The 21,201-nt window shown below is 46.7% G+C and overlaps 1 protein-coding gene and 1 long non-coding RNA gene across 10 annotated transcripts; one reads left to right on the forward strand and one right to left on the reverse strand.

Moving 5' to 3' along the window:
• Positions 1–865: 865 nt before the first annotated feature.
• On the reverse strand, positions 866–20,579 carry LOC135378990 (zinc finger protein OZF-like). Of its 9 annotated transcripts, none has more exons than XM_064612208.1 (8): positions 20,276–20,579; positions 19,546–19,643; positions 19,088–19,135; positions 18,889–18,972; positions 18,558–18,777; positions 12,922–13,074; positions 11,745–11,888; positions 866–4,774 (listed from the first exon to the last, which is right to left on the reverse strand). In XM_064612208.1, the coding sequence occupies exons 5-8, from the start codon at positions 18,691–18,693 to the stop codon at positions 3,162–3,164; spliced, it is 2,046 nt and encodes a 681-aa protein (XP_064468278.1). In that variant the 5' UTR covers positions 18,694–18,777; positions 18,889–18,972; positions 19,088–19,135; positions 19,546–19,643; positions 20,276–20,579; the 3' UTR covers positions 866–3,161. The 9 variants fall into 9 exon arrangements, with proteins under 9 accessions (XP_064468278.1, XP_064468277.1, XP_064468273.1 ...); XM_064612207.1 differs by having other exon boundaries at positions 19,498–19,643; XM_064612203.1 differs by having other exon boundaries at positions 19,467–19,643.
• Positions 1,116–6,502, forward strand: LOC135378991 (uncharacterized). The gene is made up of 2 exons (XR_010418658.1): positions 1,116–1,622; positions 6,193–6,502. It is a non-coding gene; the product is annotated as an uncharacterized LOC135378991 (long non-coding RNA).
• Positions 20,580–21,201: the final 622 nt, after the last annotated feature.

Below are 21,201 nucleotides of genomic sequence, written 5' to 3' on the forward strand. Positions count from 1 at the left end.
TGCTCTTCTTATGTTGAACTTGTGGTTCAGCCCGCCCACACTTCACATGTAAACAAAGCTGGCTACCCGGCGGCTATCACGCAAGGTACTTTCTCCGGAGGCCCCATCGGGGCGCCACCAGTTTGTCGCACACTCCCTATACCGCCTGCAGACCGCCATTTTTTCCTTTGTCTATTTCATGTTCATATCACCGTGCCGTGTACGCCAAAGGGAGTCTGGCCATTAGGAGAAGCCCAAAAAAGAGGCTCGACCTGTCAATTAGACGCATTTCACTGGTTACCGTTTTCCATGAGAGCTGCCATGACACCAAATTTTCTCCAAGATGGAGGATGGTGCTTAGAACAACGAAGCGATGATTTTGTGATGAAAAATTTTCACAGACTGCTTTAATCTCGTCCTGTGAGTATCCTCATGTACACATCTGCAAAATCAGCCTCAACTTTCGCTCTGCCATCACTATGTACACGAAAATGAGATGTTTTGTCTCTAACGTTAGGCTTAGTTAAGACCATGATATACCAAGAAAATAGAAAGAAGGACCACCCTTATACGTAGGATTTGGCATTATATAATTGCATTTTATTTATACATACATCTTTGCTCATGTTTGATTCCATCTACTTACATTACGTGATTTAAAACCTCACACCCGCAGTCGCCTGCTACGAAGAAGCGGTTGTGCCGCTCTCCTGGCCAATCACTTCTGCCAGCAACCATTTCTGCAATTCTGAGTCTTCCCAACATGCCTCTCTCCGTGCAGATGGCGTTGATAAAAGTGGACGCAAAATCCGTCGTTTTTATCTGTCACCAGGGATATCCCTTTCAATCAAAACCCATCAAGTTTCTCCAGAATGGTGGCACCCAGTAAATAAGGGTGAAGCGTATGTACAGGATGGATGTAATAACAGGGAATTGCATTTCGACCTGTGACTGGCTAGATACCTCAAAAAGTGGGTGGAGCCTCAGGTATAGGCAGGTCCCATTAGTGGCCAGACTCTCTTTGGCATACATGGCACTGATCACCACCTATCGGTTGTGCTCCCAGGAAATGAAGCAAAACCAGAACCTGTGGAACAACCAACAACCAGATGGACCAGATGCAACGTCTACATGGTGATGTGAATGAGAAGCAGACAGAAGGAAAAAAAAAGGGGGTTTGCAGGCAGTATAGTCCACTGGAAATGCGTGGAGTTAGAATTTGCTTTGTTTCTAACGTCTTTTCCACAAAGCGAGAGCATTTGAAAAAAATACAGTCAAAACTTGGTGCGAATGACTATCCGTCAGCAACGTTTGGAGCGCTAGGAACGTCATTTTCTATTTTTACGACGGGATCAAAATGTGTAACCTTCGGTAACTTCCGACCGCAGGTGCTCTCTCTTCACGGATCTTACGCACCTGCTCGGAACTCGCCACATCCAAACAACTGCCCCACCCTGCGGCGAATGGGCTAGTCGAACGACTACACCGTCAGCTGGAGGTGGCACTCACTGCCCGTGCTGACCCTGCACACTGGATCCAACACCTTCCCTTCGCACTGCTGGGCATCAGAGCCGCCATCAAGAAAGACGTTAGCTGCAGTTCCGCTGAGTTCGTGTATGGCTCTCCACTCCGACTCCTCCCAGGTGATTTTCTCACACCCAGCCCTGCCGAACCCTATCAATCCCACAGCACATACATTGACAAGCCCCATGACTTGTTCCGGTCCATCACCCCAGTTCTGTAACGCATACCGACACGGCGCACCGTTTTCGTCAGCCAGGACTTCAATAACGCTTCGCAGTTGTCACCTGGCAACTGCACAGTATGGATCTATGTTCGTTGTTCATTGCTAGGTACCCGCAAAACAATTGAAGAAGATAAGCATAATGGTAGAGAGTTGGGCTACTTGGTGACTATCCCTGGTTGACTAATGAAGCACCAAAGGAGCATGGACAAGATATGCAAGATGGCACAAGTGCTTGCGTTTCCCTTTCCTCTCTTGTCCATGTTCCCCTGGCCCGTCATTAGTCACCCATAAAGAAGATAAGCGTTCGTGACAAGAGGAATAAAAAAGGAGGGAAGAATATCAGAGCATGTTGCTCATGGAAATGAACCTTAGTCGGCAGTTCAGAGCCTGTGTGAGGAGGTCTTTAACATGTTTGTTTCTCTCCCCAGTAATGGGTTTCCTAACATTTCACACGCATCACCAACCAATCCAGTTCCAATCCACCACTTTTTGAACCTCAGGCTGCCCATGCATGCAAGTTCCAAACCATCCAACAGAAATAAAACGTGATGGGACACAGACAGAATCTGTACACTCTTTGTTCTCTGTGCTTTACCATCAGGTCTCCGGGTTGATGACATGTGACATAACAGATTTGACACTTGGACAGACTTTTTCATGTGTAGAAGTATGTGGTCTCTGTACTTGCACAGTCTTAATACCAAGTGTCTCGTGGCTACGTGTGAAGCCACAGGTTCCTGCTCTGGCTGAACTAGCTCGTGCTCAGCCAGCAGCTATCTTGTTCTCCAGCTGGAGTTTGCTCATCCTGTGGCTGAACTGTGGAGGACAGAGTTTGCATTTGTAATGCTTCACGCCTATGTACGACCACTTGTAACATTGCAGGTTTGCGCTCTGCCTCAAGTTTACAGAGCAGAGAACGCTTCTGTATGGCTGCGCACCTGTCTGCACCTATACTTGTGATGCCCCAGGCCCGCGCTAAGGCTGAATTCTACAGGACACATATCACATTTGTCGGGGTCCTCAGCTGTATGTGTCTGCTTGTGACACTGCAATTCATGCTGCGAGTGAACCCTGCAGGAGAGAAGTCACACATGTACTGCTTCTCGCCCATGTGTGTCCACTTATGATTGTGCAGATTCGTATTCTGGATGAACTCTGCACGGTAGACAAAGCACTAGTGTATGGCTTTTTGACCGCATATGCGTTTGTAGGTTCCTGCTCTTGCTCAGCTCCGCAGTTCAGGCATCGCACTTAAATGGCTTCTTGCCCGTGTGTGTCCGCTTATGGTTTTGTAGGGTTCCGCTTTGACTGAACTCGGCAGGGCAGACATCGCACTTGTATGGCTTCTCACCCGTATGTGTTCTGTTGACTTGTGCTGCTCTAGCTGACCACTCCGGCTGAACTCCGCAGGGCAGACGTTGCACTTGCATAGCTTTTAACCAGTGTGCTTGCATTTGTGATCCTGTAGAGTCCCACTCTGGCTGAACTCCGCAGAGCCAACATCGTACTTGTATGGCCTCTCACTCGTGTGTGTACGCTTGTGCCTTTGTAGATGCCCTTTATGACTGAACTTCGCAGGGCAGGCATCGCACTTGTATGGCTTCTCACCCGTGTGTATCCTCTTGTGCTGCAGTAGATGCCCTCTATGACTGAACTTCGCAGGGCAGACATCACACTTGTATGGCTTCTCGCCCGTGTGTATCCTCTTGTGCTGCAGTAGGTTCCCTCTGTGACTGAACTCTGCAGGGCAGACATCGCACTTGCATGGCTTTTCGCCAGTGTGTGTGCGTTTGTGATCCTGTAGACTCCCACTCCGGATGAACTCCGCAGAGCAGACATCACATTTGTATGGCTTCTCGCCCGTGTGTGTTCGCGTGTGACACTGTAGGTGACCATTCTGACTGAACTCCGCAGGGCAGACATTGCACTTGTATGGCTTCTCGCCCGTGTGTGTCCGCTTGTGCTTTTGTAGGTGCCCTCTATGACCGAACTTTGCAGGGCAGACATCGCACTTGTATGGCTTCTCGCCCGTGTGTATCCTCTTGTGTTGCAGTAGGTTCCCTCTCTGACTGAACTCCGCAGGGCAGACATCGCACTTGTATGGCTTTTCGCCAGTGTGCGTGCGTTTGTGATCCTGTAGAGTCCCACTCTGGCTGAACTCCGCTGAGCAGACATCGCACTTGTATGGCTTCTCGCCCGTGTGTATCCTCTTGTGTTGCAGTAGGTTCCCTCTCTGACTGAACTCCGCAGAGCAGACATCGCACTTGTATGGCTTCTCGCCCGTGTGTGTTCGCTTGTGCTGCTGTAGGTGATCTCGCCGGCTGAACGCTACGAGGCAGGCATCACACTTGTATGGCTTTTCGCCAGTGTGCATGCGTTTGTGATCCTGTAGAGTCCCACTCTGGCTGAACTCCGCGGAGCAGACATTGCACTTGTATGGCTTCTCGCCCGTGTGTGTTCGCTTGTGCTGCTGTAGGTGATCTCGCCGGCTGAACTCTACGAGGCAGGCATCACACTTGTATGGCTTCTTGCCCATGTGTGCTCGCTTGTGAAGCTGCAGGTGTGCAATCTGGCTGATCTTCACAGCGCAGAGGCCCCCCTTGTGCAGCTTCTCGCCCACATGTGTTCGCGTGTGAGCAGACATGCGTGACTTCTCATCAGTACGCTTTGACGTGTGGCTCTCGTCACTCCCAGACTGTGAGAATCCAGGGGGACAGATGTTGTACGTAAGACCCTCCTCTCCCATTTGATCATCCGGTGGAGAAGTAATGGGACACATTTCTGACTCACTGTGACACTGTGCAAACATGTGCTGTTTCAGGCTGTCTTTCAATGCGTATGGAGGTGCACATGGCTTGCTCTTTTCTGAAAGTCGCTCTGAGGGCCGACCCTTCGTAGTGTCTAGAAGAGCGTTGTCGAGCTGTGGCTCAACGGTCATTGTGTTGATTTTCAACTGTGCCTTTGAAGAAGTGCATCCTGAGGAGCGTTGATCACAGATGCTTGTGTGCTGGTCTTTTACGTGGAGCAAACCAGTGCTTTCTCTTGCTTCTGAAATTTTGGAAATCGGAAATTAAGGGGCATAGCAGTACAGGCGCATCTCTCATTGACGATTTTTGGAAAAACTTGATGGTGCCGCGTTTGCAGTCAGGCTGTTCACGTCTGACTCAACGAATAATCCTCGTTGTGCACTATTGAGGCCGTAAGATCAAAGCGGCTCCTCCCCTGCCCTTCCAGTATTTGCTGTGAGGTAAAGCATCATACTTTCAGGCGGAAAGCACAAAGCTCGATTCCAGACAGTCGCATCATTGTCCTTCATTCCATTTAGCTGAAATTTTTCGTAATTCTTTGTATTGTTTCGATACCTAAAGGCTGTACTCTCTGTCGGTAATGTAATGCAACGCAATCCGCCTGTCGTAGCAAATATCTTTGCATCGCACTTTTCACCTGTGTTTGATGACTCGGCCAGCACGAATTCTGCCTTTTCTTTTACGCAAATGCACGGTGCTCATCTGTCCTTGTTTGTTGTTACTGAGAATGATGTCCACAATTCAATTCGTAAACTAAGGCCCACAACGACACCGGGACCAGACGGTATCCCCGCTATTTTCCTTAAAGTATATCGTGACATCGTTTCGCCTGTGCTCGTATCCATATTTAATCTTTCTCTTAAACGAAATACTTTTCCACAACCGTTGAAGTCTTCCCGGGTCATTCCTGTCCATAAATCGGGCAGCCATAACATTGTTACTAATTATAGACCTATAAGCATTTTATGCGCCCGCTCCAAAGTCTTTGAACACATTATTTATATTAATCTGTCCTCGTTCTTTAAGCGCAAAATTGCAGACAGTCAGCATGGCTTTATGCCTGGGAGATCAACAGTCACAAATCTTGTATCATTCATGTCAGTCTGTTCCCCAGCGGTTCTTTCTCGTGGTCAAATGGGTGTAATCTATTTTGACGTCTCGAAAGCATTTGATTTAATGAATCATGATCTGCTCCTTCGTAAGCTTGGTTTATATGGTGTTTCTGACTCTCTTGTATGTTTCTTTGCCTCGTACTTACGGCATCGCTTATACTCTGTGTGTGTGTGTCCGGATCCCACTCTGATACCTATGTGTCGACATCTGGTGTACCCCAAGGGTCAAACCTCGGACCTCTACTGTTTAATATTTTAATTAATGATCTTGTATCTTGTGCTAAACATTCCACCATGCTACACCAATAAAACATTATTATTATTATAGTATAGGGGATTATTTTTGCTACAATCAATTCACCCTACACCACGTGGAACTGAACTGTGCTGAACCGGTTTCAAGCAGTTATTTGTTTTTACTCGGGAGAACAACAGGAACCGAACTATTTTCTTTGAACCAAAACACCTTTTGCTTAGACACTCTGGCCAGGAGTGACTTGTGGGCTTGTAAGCAGATTTTGAATAACAAGGATTATCTTTTTTTCAGTTGGTTTTGCGCTCCCAAAAGTGTACAACCTTTTCCAATGTGGAAGAGATCCTTCATTCTGAGATGCTTGCAACACTCATCCTCAGTAAATTCGAGAGACAGTGCATTTCACACAAACGCAAAGAAACCACAGCGTGTGCTTTTTGACAAGCCTCATTCATGCAAGGTCCTGAGAGTGGACTGTGTTCGAATGATGTAATAAAACAAGCAAAATGTTAAACTTTAAAGGAGGTATTACAGTCAGAGAACTAGGCGATTGATGGCAAGGGGAACTATAATCAGTGTACAAATAAAGCACTACCTACAACTGTTTCTTTGACTTTCATAATGACACGAAGTCTGTGCCAATCCTGCAAATCTGTATATGACCAATGCTTACGCCAGCTGACATTCTTTCATTCAGCATGCACAAATGCAGCCTAATTTACAGAATGCTACGTAACGCTTTCCCCTGCAATTCCCTCCTCACTCCCGAATGCCCACTTCAGGTACACGAGATCCACAGACAAAAGCTGCGCAAATGATACGTAAATGTACATTCGTGGCAGTCAGAACGCCACAATGCTCGTTTTATAGCGGATGATCTACGGGTGTGACCGCTGTTGGGAACAGCACCACATATGCCAAAGGAAGTCTGGCCATTAGGAGGAGCCTGAAAGAGAGGCTCGACCTGTCGATCACACTGAGCGTTATTCATTGGCTCCTCTTTCCTATGCGGGCCACCACGACACCAAAAATTTTCCCGAAAATGGCGGTGTGGCTTGGAACAGTGAAGCGAGGATTTCGTGACAATTTTTTTTCACAAATTACTTCAATTTCATTCTGTAATTGTACACTCTTTTTGCAATTATCGTGCAAATCAACTTTAAACTGCGCTCCAGTGTCGGTGTCTACCTGAAAATAATACGTTCCGTCATCCTTGTTATGCCTAGTAACGACAGCGATCGCAAGCATATAGCAAGAAAAACGCGGCGGATGACAAAAAAATTTGCATTTTATGACATACTTTTACTCATTCACGCACCTTTCTCCATTCTTGATTCAACCTTGCTATGTTTTGTTATTAAAATACACGTAACACCGGCAGTCCGTTCAAGCAGTCTGTTCTGCCAGCCAATCACTTCTGCTGTCCTGCGTCTTCGTGACATGCCCCTCTCCATCCAGACAACGGCGTTAAAGGTGGACGCAAAATTCATTACATTAGTAGGGTCGTCAGGGTATGTCCTATCCAATTCTAACCCAATCCAGTTTCACGAAAATGTCGGCATCGAGCGAATACAGGTAAAATATATAGCTTGGATAGCCCAGGATTAATAGCGAGCTGTACAGTAATCCCCGGTTCTAACGAAGTCGTCGGGACCGGAAAAAAATTCGTTATAAGCAGTACTTCGATAAATGTGGGAACGGCTAAAAATGCTGCCCGAACAGCGCGCAAACAACTGTACCCCAAAAGACACATACAATAATCCCTCATTACAGCTAAGTCGCTTTATTCGAATTATCGCTTTATTGGAAGTTCCCCTATGTCCCGTATAGAACGCATGCAGTTTTAACCAGATTATTCGAAGCATACTTCCGTCCGACTCCACAGGTTACGAAGCGCAAGCTGGCCCGTATGCCCGCACGAACTTAGTCGCGGGCTCGCGGAGCAGTTGAGACGCTGGGCTGGGCAGCATTCTCTGCAAGCGTTCTTTCCCTCGTAGAAAAGAGGCGAAAGTTTCACACAGTCTCCTCTATTCTGCACGGAAAGGGTAGCACGCGCGTTCCACTTTGCTCGATCGACGTCTTGCTCTCTGCGCGGTTCCCCCATTTTCCAATGACTCCACCGAAGAGTATTATGCTCAAGCAAAAAGACGCGCTAATTAGAGAAGTTGAAAAAGCTACTATGCCTTTCGTGGTAGAAGCTAGCGGCAGCTAAGATCGCAAATTGCGTCGCGCACGTCGGATTTTCCAGGGGTCGTGTGCACGATGAACAAGAGCACGTCCCAGACAGAGGACTGCGACGAAGTCTACAGGCGAGTGCATGAGCTCGTCAGACAGGAGACGAACGACAACTTCTCTGCACTTGAAGATGCGGATGTCCCCGTCGTCTGTACTACCACGGACGAGGACATTGTGGACACTGTGATAGGACGCCGACGCGAGAGTGACGATAGGCCTCTTTCCGTTTACAAACAAAAGACGCCATTGTTGTGTGGGCAACCACACGAACGCGAACTCCCGATTGCCGTATGTAATTGCAGATTGATTCAAGTGTTGTCGAATTGTAATTTCTGGCAAACTGTGTCAAATTAATCTCATTGCCCCGGACTCTCTATTAATTTGTTTTGCTGACACCGGCCATGCGACGTCACGCGCGGAAACTGGTCTATAGTTCGGATGATGAGGCCCGGGAAGTTCCAACGATGGCTGAGACACGGGATATAAAAGTATCAAAGGATATGAAATAAAAATGCTACCATGCTGATAACTTCCCGAGGTGTGTGTCTTTTGGGATACCGTTGTTTGCGCACAGTTCGGGCACCACTGGCAGCATTTTTAGCCGTTCCCGCATTTATCGAAATACCGCTTAAAACGATTTTTTTTTCGGTACCGACGACTTCGTTATAACGAGGGATTACTGTACCTTGGGAAGTTATCAGCATGGTAGCACTTTTATATCATTACAAAAAAAAAAAAAAAGAGGCGAGCTGCGTCTGACGCACGGCCTTGTTGAGCACAGGTGACGACGGCATGAGGCCGTCGTCACCACCGCCGCACCCAATTTTATTGCGGATCAAACGGAGCATGTCCCGCGTTGGGCAACTTCCCGGGGCTCATCATCCAAACTATCGTCACTTTCGCATCGGCGTCCTATCACAGTGTCCACAATATCCTCGTCCCTGGTGGGGCAGACGACGGGTACGTCTGCATCTTCAGGTGCAAGCGAAGAGAAGTCGTAGTCCGCCTGATGTCCGACGAGCTCATGCACTCACCTGTAGAGATCGTCGCACTCCTCAATGTCTGGGACGTGCTCTTGTTCATGGTGCACACGACCCCTAGAAAATCCGGCGTGTGCGAAGCAATTTGCGATCTTCGCTGCCGCCAGCTCCTTCCACGAAAGGCATAGTAGCCTTTTCAACTTCTTAGCGCGACTTACACTTCCATAGGATCTTCGGCGGAGCCACTGGCAAACGCGGGAACTGCGCGGAGACCAAGACGCCGATCGAGTGAAGTGGAAACAGTGGAGGAACGCGCGTGCTACCCTTTCCGTGCAAAAAAGAAGAGAGGGTGTGAAACTTTCGCCTCTTCTCTACGAGGGAAAGAACGGTCGCGGAGAAAGCTGCCCAGCGTCTCCACTCCTCCGCGAGTCCTGCGGGAGCTGGGGGCATACGGGCCGGCTCGCGCTTCGTAAAATGGGGAGTCCGGCTACAGTATCCTTCGAATAATCCGGTTAAAACTGCACGCGCTTTATACGGGACACAGGGGAACTTTGAATAAAGCGATTAATTGGAATAAAGCGACTTCGTTGTAACGAGGGATTACTGTATTTTGGTTTGCGATTGGCCAAGGAACTCTAACAGTGGGTGGAGCCTCAGGTATAGGCAGGTCCCATTAATGCCCAGAGTCCCTCTAGCATACACGGCACCGGCTGGGAATCACGTCTAGACTGGGAGGTATCCATATAAACCGGACTATAGGTCGAGATATTTCTAAAAAAAAAAAAAAAAACAGGTCACGAAAATCTGACCCCGTCTTATATACCGGTCGGTAGGCGAAAACAAGGCTCCGTCTGGCAACACATGCGCTGTCACATGGTCAACGCAAGCGGAAGGAGAGGCGGAAGAGGGCCACCGTGCACACATCATTTCCACGTGATCGCAGAGTGCCTTGCCATTTTTGCTTTCGTCTTCCATAGTTTTCAGCTCTTTATCATGCAAAGGCAGATTAACCGCACGTTTTAAACTCGACGTGATTGCATTTGCCGAAGAGCATGGCAATATGTGCGCTCAACGTCGATTCGGAGTGTCCGAGAAGTGCGTCCATTATTGGAGACAGCAGAAGTCTGCACTGGGCGCATGCAATTCGAAGAAGAAAGCGTTCCGCGGTCGTGCGCCACTGCATCCGCAGATTGAAGACGACCTCGCCGCTTTCGTCCATGAACTTCGTCAACGCTTGCTTCCCGTGACCTGCGATATGATCCGGACAAAAGCCGTTGAGCTTGCCCGCGCTGCAGGCCTGGATAGGTCACGATTCATTGGGAGCCCTTCGTGGGTGATGCTTTTCATGAGGCAAAAAGGACTGACGGCGCAGGACATCTGTATGCCAAAAATTGCCGGAAGAGGAGTACGAGTATAAACTAGTAAACTTCCAGCACCATGTTATCAATCTTCGCAGGACACGTGGTTTTTATGTTGGGACAGATTGGCAATGCTGGTGAGACACCTGTTTGGTTTGACATGCCATCTCAGTCAACAGTTACGTGCAAAGAGGCAAAGGAGGTGAAGGTGCTGTCAACCGGAAACGAACAATCACGTTTCACGGTCATGTTTTCGTGCACAGCGGACGGACGCAAACTGCCGCCCTTCATCATCTTCAAAATGAAGAATCTTCCCAAAGAGAAGTTTCCTCGGGACGTTATAGTGCGTGTCCACAGCAAGGGCTACGTGGACGACCAGTTGATGCTAGAGTGGTATTCGTCTGGTGTGGAATAGACAGCTAGGTACCCTGTTGCAGCGCCGTAATATGCTGGTTCTTGACTCCTTTAGGGGATATCGTACAGGCCGTGTGAAAAACGCAGTGCGCGAAGTGAAGAGCGACCTTGTGGTAATTCCAGGAGGAATGACATCTGTTCTTCAGCCACTCGATGTTGTTCTCAACAAACCCTTCAAGGACCGCGTCAGCGAGTTATACAATGAATTGATGGCCCAGGATAATCCCAAAGTGACAGTGACGGCCGCCGTCACTGTAAACGGTCTGCGAGTGGGTGTCTGCTGCGTGGAGAGCGCTTCCCGAGGAAACGGTGGTGCGAAGTTTTAAGAAGTGCTGCGTAAGCAACTCGTTGGACGGTACGACAGAGGACGACGTGTTGTGGAGAAGTGATCGAAAATCATCGACGTCAGAGTCGGAGAACCGGAATCCGTGACGTCCGAGTCCGACCAGGAGCCAGATTTCAACTAACTAAAATCAATCAATCAACACTTGTGTAAGAAATCGTTTCCGTTTTCTTTGTTTTTTTTTCTGTGTGTCTGCATCGCTCAATCGCTTCGTGTGTCGTGGAAGACAGTTTTCTTCCCTTACTTCGTGGTTAGAAAAGGGGGGTCGACCTATAGTCCGGTTTATACGGTACCCAAGTTCGAATCCTGGTGCCGGCTGTGCTGCCTGGGGTCTTTCCTGGGTCTTCCTCAGACGCTTTCAGACATATGTTGGCACAGTTCCCTTAGAAGTCGGCCCAGGACGCACACTTCCCCGGGCGTCAGTCGTGACGTTGCCCAGCTGCTTGAGGCCGACAATGGCAACCCCTTTCACTGCCACCACCACCACAGGCTGGGAATGGCACATTTTGTATTTACCTTCTGATGTTGATCGACAGTTGTGTCCCATTTGGTAATGTCCAGTCAATACTTCAACGTTATAAGGCTCCGTTTTGGCTTCTAGGATTGGATGTTCACTTGAAGATTCCTCTTGCGGTTCTTCTTTAATGTCACGCATCCCAGCTGTCATTCCTGAATGTAAAACATTATTGAAGCAAAACATTATTAAAGTAAGCTACATTGCAAGGCTTTGAATCACGTGACGAGCACCTCCGTACAGTGTGAGGAATTTCGGGATACAAAATGGATTTAAACCAAGTTGAGTCCAGATTTAAATTTATTCGAGTAACTGAAATCACTTTTAATCTGGATTCATTTTCAGCACGCCAAATGAAATCCCTTTTTAAATGCGGATTTTTCAAAAGCCTCACAAAATCCGGAAGAGGAACTCACATGGTTGAACACCTCTGGAATGGCTTCGGAATCAACCACAGTTTTCAAAGCTCAGATTTTTACGCAGAATACCTAATTAATAAGAGGAATTCCTAACAGTCGCGTAACTAAGAAAAAGAGGCGAAACACACGGAAGACAACTATTACAGTGGAGCCGCACGAGCACAAAAAATGCAACTTGGCCATTATCTATTTCCTCATATTTAGAGCCTGAAGTTTTAGGGTTTTACCCGATTCTTCCCCGAATTTGCACCCCGAATTGAAGGTTGGCGCTTTAGGGTGAAACCAGATTTTTACCCGGGAAATTGCCTTCACTAAGACGTCTGTAGGAATGCAATAACTTAATCGTTTGGCAGCAAATGCAGTTACATCAGCATTAGTACCAAGCCGCTACAGTTACTTTGAGTAACTGAGCCTGATTTCTCCCCAAATTTTGTGTACTGGAAGTTTTTTTTTACCCAAATTTACACGAATTTAGTGCACACATTTATTTACCTGATTTTTACCCCCCGAATTTAGAAAAAATATTTCCCGAATACTTCAGGCTCTACTTATATTGAGACGCAACAGTAACGTCAAATTTCATAAGGAATCTCCGCGTCTATTTTCCATAACTTTGAGAATCTTACATTGAACAGAACACGTGCATGAAAGCTGATACCTGTCTGTCGGAAAACTAAAATGCATTACTGTTGTATCCCTCTTTTTTGTCACGCTATTAAGTTCGGTGTTGACTAAATGTGCTTGACCATTATGTAGTTACCTTCCGACGCTGAGTCACAGCTGTGTCCCATCTGGTCCTGTCCTGTCGAGACTGCAATGTTGTAAGGCTCCGTTTTGACTTCCATGATTGGATCTTCATTTGAAGGTTCCTCTCGAGGTTCTTCTTTGATGTGACGTGTGTCAGCTGTCACTCCTGAAGTAAAACAAAAAGGGAGAGAAGTAAGCCACATTGCAAGGCTTTGAGTCACATGACGACCACCTCCATACTTTTACTGAACCTAGTTTAACTGTATGGCACCTTGAGGTGTGCGCCGTCACCAGTAACGAAAAGTCGGGCAGCCGCCACAGCCAATGCTGCATGAGTTGAAGTGTGGGAAAGTGTTGTTGGGTGAAAGGATTTGGGTTTGTGAAGGGCCTACACCCCATACAGCACCTATAGGGGTCACCACAAGCGAATCCCCTAGTGGGAGGAGTGGGCACTTTTCCTGGGGCTTGTAGCACACTCTACGGTGTTGCTTGCATGCGGCCTGCTGCATCACATTTACCGTAAGAACCTCGATATTCAGAACACAAAAGCAGTGCCGTACTTTCACGCGTATTAGCCACGGCTTATACGCAATCTTTTTTTTCTTTTTCTCAGGGGCGCTCTACGGCTTATCCACTGGTGCGGCTGGTATTTCCTGGTATTTTCCCCATATGCCATTTTTAACGAAAGGGGTCAACAATGTCTCTGGAACAGCACTGCCCTGCTGATGCACGAACAGTGCGTAAGAGGGATGGGTCCACATTCGAACAGATTGGTCTTCCTGGTGCATTCCCCCAAGTAGCTTTAACTAAAGTGGTGACAGTGATTCACGTTTTCTGGAAGACCACTGACCCATCAAGCCATGAAAAACGCCCAACGAGTGCGCAATCCGATCTTGGTAGAATTCTAGAGCTGACCTCCTTTGTTGTACACTATGGACCACAGTGTTCATGGGCCTGTAGCCCTCGGACAGGCGGCGTTGCGATCAGCGGAGCCGCATATTAAAAGGGAGTCTGGCCATTGGGAGGAGTCACAAAAAGAGGCTCGTCCTGTCAATCACAGTTTCGCTCCTCTGATTGGTTTGCTTTTTACCAAGGGGGTCACCATGACACCATACTGCCACCCAAAATGGCAACGAAAACAAACACAGTGAAGCGGGGATTTCGTGACAAAAATTTTCAGATTAACCTGATTTTACACTGCAAATGTACATCCTAATATAAGTTTCTCAGAAATCAGTTTCATCTAATGCTCATCCACTGATATCTAACTGAAAATAATACGTTTTGTCGACGTGTTGGGCCTAGTGAACACGGCGATCACAACGAAACCATAACAAAAACGGCGCTGTGCTGTACAACTTTATATTTAATTGCTGGATTTCATGGATATAAACACTCTTGCCTTTTATATTCAAACTACTCATGTAGATTTGATTAAAAAACATACCGACGACAGAATCTGTCCCAGCAGGTGGTTCTGCCGGCAGTGGTACAACGACGGATGCAGACGACAGTTCCCGATGTGCCTTACGCTCCCTAGGTGGCACACATCAAATCTGCACCAAAAATCCACTAGTTTTGCAGATTGCGTGAGGTATCCATTTCAATCCCATCCAATCCACTTGCCACCCAAAATGGCGCTGCCCATGTTGGATATGGGGACAAATAGTGAGGATAGGTTGATTGATAGCGCCCCATATTTCAGAACTCTATTGGTCGCAAAGCTGAAAAAGTGGGTGGAGCTTCAGGTATAGGCATGACCCATTAATGGCCAGACTCCCTTTTAATATACGGCTCTGGCGATCAGCGGACGACAGCGTCGCATGTGGAAGCAAATCGAAACAATGGTCCGTACTCAAGAGTGTTTCGTTTTCGCGGGTTTCGCTCTGGCGCAAGCAAGCAACGCATCCTGCGTGGGTTTGAAAAGCTGGAGGCCATTGACGATTGGGCCAGTTACTAGTCAATGTTTTCGGCATCGGCGAAGCATCGGACGGCAAACGAAATCGTCGTTAAAGCGAAGTGCATTTCGGAAGGAGTGAAGGACAGCGTGGTTTATAGCGTCCTGTTCGAGGTGAGTCGTTGTGATCGTACGTAATATTTGTTAACTGTACATCAAAATGATATACCTGATCAGAAAAATATTGAATTCACATTTTACGCGCACTTAAAGTTGATTTAACTTGATTTTGGTACCTCTTCATCACAGGTGTCCAAGTGCCCGTTGAACAGTTTATGTTGCGTCGTGTACCTGTAAAGCGGGAATTGGGGGAAAATGTAAGCACGCGGCAGCAGCCTGCTGCTACCTGAACAAGCAAGAAGACACGACATGTACGGGCAGCCACAAAAGAGGGGCAAGCCAAGCTCAAAGCCGCAGGCGTGACTTGACAAAGGGTATCGCCGACTTATTTTCGAGTACATATGTATAATGTGGGCAGTGTGCTTTCCTTTAGACAGGAGCTCGGGTGCAGACCTTTCATATTGTATTTTTAGAGCTGATGAGGCTACAGTCACCTCTGTTGCATCGTTGATCATTTGCCAATGATCTTTCTCTACTAAATGCTGCTGTACCCGGCTGCATCGTTGATCGTTGGCTATTCTGTTAATGGCAATTCTTCAGCATTTTATATGTTTCATCAACCAGTATTGTACCGTGTGCTTTATTGCTCTTGGTAATAAACAGCTTGCATCTGATATATTTCTCCTTGTTTATGTAATGTTTACCTGTACAGGTATATCAACCAAATCTCTCCCCGCTGCAAAAAGAAAACCGCCTGGTGATATCTTTCACACGTACCCAGGCATAGTTTGTCCAGGTCCTTGAGTCTGAACAGAGGGGAGCCTTACAGTGGTACTGTAAAGATGTTCTGAACGGCATCTTCGACAATGTAGTAACGGGAGAGCAAACGGAGAATCTATTTGATCTCCTAAAGGTCATGAGAGGGACAAGCACGGTGTTCCGTTATAGCATTCCAACAAAAATGCCAGGGTGTAGCTTCATAGTGGGTCTCTTGGAGAACATAAGTAAGTAAGTAAGTAATAAGTAAGTAAGGTGATCGCTTTTTTCGAAGTAAACATCACATTGCACGAAGACCCCTCGAACATAGCAGTAAGAAGAACCGGCAGGAGTCGATGCCCACAGTAAGCCTTTCATATTGCCCTCTAATCTGCATGCGTTACGTTAGAAAGTACATAATAATTGTTTGGCAGAATTTGTGATATATCCAAGTAAATTTCTACCGCAACTTGCTTGGGTATAACTCTACATTATCTCCGGGTGGAATGCAGAGCGGAAGCTTCGAGGCGTTTTTACGGTGTACGGACGCAATTAACGCTTTCCGCCTTTCTGTCTCCCAAGGGTTTCCAAGGAAGCGATAAAACCTTATTTTTTTACGTTATGGAATCTATTACGGTAGCGAACGACACAACAATATACTGTGTGCCCGATCTGTGTTGTGGTTTGCCGTGCATTGGCAATCTGAAAGGCGGCATATTTAACCACGATACATATGCTTTGCTGCCTGGCTGTGCCGACCAGTCACTGCTCCTGCTCGGGTCCACAACGAAGCTTGAGCACAAACCTGAGCAAACTCCGCAAACTTGAGCGCAACGGGCCTATGGCCTTCCCCTATGGTCTCCTTCGTCGCACAAATCAGCTGTATTGCCCGCGGCTTATCTGCCAGAAAATTTTCGAAACTTTCCTAAAAACGTGTCCTGCGGCTTATCTATGCAGTGCGGCGTATACGCGTGAAACTACGGTAAGTTACGGACGGTACGTGGAGCAGTGTGCCATCATCCAGCTCGAGAACGGCTACGACTGTAGAGCGCAGAGATGTGGCACGTGTATAATATTAGTGCACCAGTCATGGCTGTTTTGCACGCCCAATGGTGTTGTCATGAAAGACAATGATGTATGACGTCTACATGTACAGCTGGAGTGTCCATACTCACTTGCAAAAATGGACAGTGGAGTGCAATAGAAGGACATTATATACTCATTATATCGCTTTCCACCAAGCCAAAACGCAAGTCTAAAAGTTTACAGCAGTGATGCGTTCAATGGCATTTGTCCTTACTAGGTTTATGCCACCTCGTGATGCGAATGCCATGTAACGTAAGTTTTATGTAGTTTTTTGCGAACCGAACTCGGAAATTTGCCAAGTAAAGGTCACTTTTTCACCCCTCCAATGTGAAAAGCGTGCCCAATTTACTCAAATTCACGATAATTGACAGGGATATTGAGGAGCTATTCCTTCAGAACAAATAGCCGAACACAATGCTTTTCGTGGCATCAAGAGCATAACACGCTCGACGGCTTTTCGAGCGCTATCGTTGTTGGTGCGATGAAAAGAGGTCGCAAGCCCACCCTACAGAGTGATAATAAAGAAAGTGACGGTTCCTGAAATTGGGAGAGGGAAGACACGATCCCAGCAGAAGCCAGATGCGATAAGCTATGCCTGTGCTGTCTCTTGCCATTATCCCTCTGTGGGCTGAACTTGCAGTTTGCTGAGGTGAAAAACAATGCGCGTTGCAAAGTGGACTGGCGTCCTTGTCCGAAGGACAGGACGATAATTGCTGTCAGTAGAAAAATTGCGAGAACTGTTGTGGGCTACATTTGGGTGGATCGGTATCGAAAACTGCAGCAGTGCGCATCATGCCACATGTACATGGAACACTACGATTGCACAAATGCGCACAGTCACGATAGGGATGCGTGCAAGTCTCCTGCTGTCTCATTGGATGTCGCCAATCTTTGCCTTCTGGGGATCCCACTCGTTGCTTCCAGACAGCTCTGTTTTCAGTGTGTTTTTCTTCTAAGTGGTAGCATTTGTGCAAATTAATTTGGTTTGAACTGTTGGGCTAGATACCTATTGTAAAGAGTGCTAACCCCTGTGGTTTAGGAACTAAACGTAATTCCAGGCATATAAGCCGGAGGACGTGTCTTTAGGAACATTTTGAAAATTGTCTGGCAGATAAGCCGCGGGCAATACGAGACGACTGAATTGTGCGACGAAGGAGACCATAGAGAAGGCCATAAACCCTGTGGTTCATACTCAAGGATCGGCATAGTGTACAACAAAGGAGGTCAGCTCTAGAGTTGTACCGAGATTGGACTGTGCAAGTGTTTGGCATTTTTCATGGCTTGATGGGTCAGTGGTCTTCCAGAAGACACGAATCACTGTCACCACTTTCATTAATGCCTTGGGGAATGCACCAGGAAGACCAAGCTTATTCGAATGTGGACCCGTCCCTGTTACGCACTGTTTGTGCATCGGCAGGGCAGTGCTGTTCCAGAGACACTATTGGCCGTTTCGTTAAAACCAGCGTATGGGGATGGTACCAGGAAAACAAAAGTCATCAGATAAGCCGCAGAGTGCAAGATAAGTGGAATTTGCATTACCAGCCCCATGAGAATAAGAAAAAGATGCAAAATCGAGGGTTTTCAAGGACTGTGGAAAATTCAGGGTTTCCCAAACCTTCGAAATTGCATTTTGAAGTCCTAGCGTTTCAAGCGTTTCAAGGACCAGTGGGAACCATGATAGTGGACATTTTTTTTCCCTCATGAATTTGCTTCGGGCACTTATCACGAAAAAGTCAGACACTATCTATCAAACATTCCCCACTTGACTGTATAATTTACCAGGATTTTACCATCAGCATCACCTCCTGATGGATGTTCGCTGCAGTGCTGTTGATGTACTTGGCCCTCTTCTGGCAGGCATGCAACATCAGGTGGTTCCGATTTAACTCTCATGGGCTGATTGCGGAACTCCAGAGAGAACTGCATGTCTTGGAGTTGTGATTCCAAAGGGCCTCGCACTTGATGACTCGAAGTCCGAAGAATCTCTTGTCCCTTCTTTAATGCAGAGTGCTGTCCTCATCCCACGTAAATTAAAAGAGTGAAACAAATACAGCAACGGTTTTCGTACGCTCACAGAAGATGAAATCCCTGAACAGTGTATTCATGAAAACGCCGACTCACCGTTTGTTAGAGGGTCAGCTACGTTCAGACAGAAGAAGTGCCTGAAAGACGTTCCTGACGAAATCTTGCGTAGACTTCTTTTTCCTTTTGAAGAAACATGATACATGTATTTAACTACTTTCCAGATTCAAGATGTAACATTTGCAAGGCGGAAAGTGTGGTGAACGAGGTTAATATTTTCCCTCTTTCCAACACTTACACACCAGGAAGCCATGGGCAGTTTGTGCAGTATACAACATCTGCATAGCTGGAAGGCAATTTTATAACAATGATTATGTAAATAGAATTCTCAATGTGTGTGTGTGAAGACCCGCTTAATTAATTTATATATTTATAGTATATGACAAAGTACCACTTGGCCATCCAAGTAGAAAGAGCACATACAGGGTGTCCCAGAAAATGTCTCACTGAATCATAATTTAAAAAAACTATGCCACCTAGAAATCACACGGTCAACAGAATTTGTCCTTTCCAGGTTTTTGACGCCTGCTGATGTGATTGGCTCATAAATTAAGTTTCGTTATGCAAATTGTTACGAACGGAAATAAAAAATTGTCACATAAAGGTCTGTCTTTTACCCCATCAATGTGACGCACTTGCCAAATTTACTCAAGTTCATGATAAATGACGTGGACGTATAGCATCTGCGGGATGGACCCAATTGTTTATGCAGTGAAGTCCGTTGAACTGTCCATGATATGAGGGCACCTTAAGCCGGCACCGTCCAGAAGGTGCACAGGAAGGCAGAGGACTATCTGCATAAAGGTAACTTGGACTTATCCAACTACAGACTCAGTTACCTAAACTAAAGGAACCTAACCTAGAGCTGTACCAATTTGCAAAGTTATGGTGAAAGATGGAAGTCACTGAAAAGGTTATCCAGCTGTAGTGCTCGAACCCGCACCTTCAGGATTACCGTGGCTTCGAGTCCTACAGCTGGCTAAACTTTTCAGTGACTTCCATCTTTCATCATTAATTTCTTAAGCACTTCAGGCTTCGTATGTATTTGTCCTTTCTATGCGTTCCGGCCTTAGGACATCAATTGTCTCATGTTGCAAACAAAACTAACTTGCACTACCCTCTGACTAGAATAACCTAACACTAACGGAACCTGAACAATCTTAATCTGACAACAACACGACATTGCATGAAGGAAGCCGACTTGCGGAATGGTGACGCCAACAAAAGAATGCTCAGCCGATTGGTTATGCCTCATCATTATGCATCATGTTAGGCGCCAATTTGGCAAAACCAAGCATATAGTTGTCAATATCCGCACGGGTGAACCGTGATGTTGAAACACCACTCCGGACACTTCCTACAACATTTCATTACTCATCCAAGATGAATCATGCGGGCTAATGTTATAAGTCGAGATAGAACTTACTGTTTTCCGTAGTTGAAGCCCTGTCCTTCTCACTTGAGCATGCGGCCTGTGTCTTGCTCCTTCAAGTCCTATTCTGGGTTTTTCTCCAACTGTTTTGTTGTCCTGGATAATGCTGGTGCACTAAGAGGGCACGGAACAAAGGATGTTTTCAAGATAATGAAAATCCCAATAGCTCCTCCAGTGACGGAGCACCTCATTTCAAATAGCTCGAAGTAAAGAGTAAACACTCGAAGCTATTTTGCCACTACTAGAACCGCGCTGAAGCTTTAAACTTTGCGCCGAGCATAGGTGTTTACGCGTTTAATTACCGCCATGGAGGAAAGGATGGTGCCGAAATCCTTGCGTGGCGCTAACTGTAAAGAAGAATAACGATATGTCGAAGAATAATAAAATTTCTCCATATGGCAGGTATTTCTGAAGAATTTAGTTCCACGAATAAGTGAAGTCGTGCGAATTTTCACATACATAACAGAAAAATGACGTCGTCTGCTACGGTCACATACGTCAAACTGTATACGGCAAAGACACAGCTGCAACGAATTACATATGAGTGGTGCACACAAGAACAAGTTAGAGGTCGTTTGAGTTGTCTTCTCACGTTGCGCGTGTTGTTTAGGTGCAATTAGACAGCGCAGATCCCTTCTCGTCATCGATATAGCTCTTGAATTTTGACGCGGGACACACGCACTCGAAGTAAATCAACGGCAAAATTAACACGCGTTCCGTGATATCGGGAATTAAATTCTTCAAGATACGCGCCAGAAAGCGCGATTGTATTGTTCTTAGACGTATCATATTTTATCTCTTTTTACGCTTAGCGCCATGCAACGACATCGACACCATTGTGGGAGAAAACGAGAAAACCCACAGGAACAATAACAGGACCACAACTGGTGACAAGACGCTAAAACCGTCACGTCACCTGC

The sequence above is a fragment of the Ornithodoros turicata genome, chromosome 1 (assembly GCF_037126465.1).
Source record: "Ornithodoros turicata isolate Travis chromosome 1, ASM3712646v1, whole genome shotgun sequence".
Classification (NCBI taxonomy): domain Eukaryota; kingdom Metazoa; phylum Arthropoda; class Arachnida; order Ixodida; family Argasidae; genus Ornithodoros; species Ornithodoros turicata.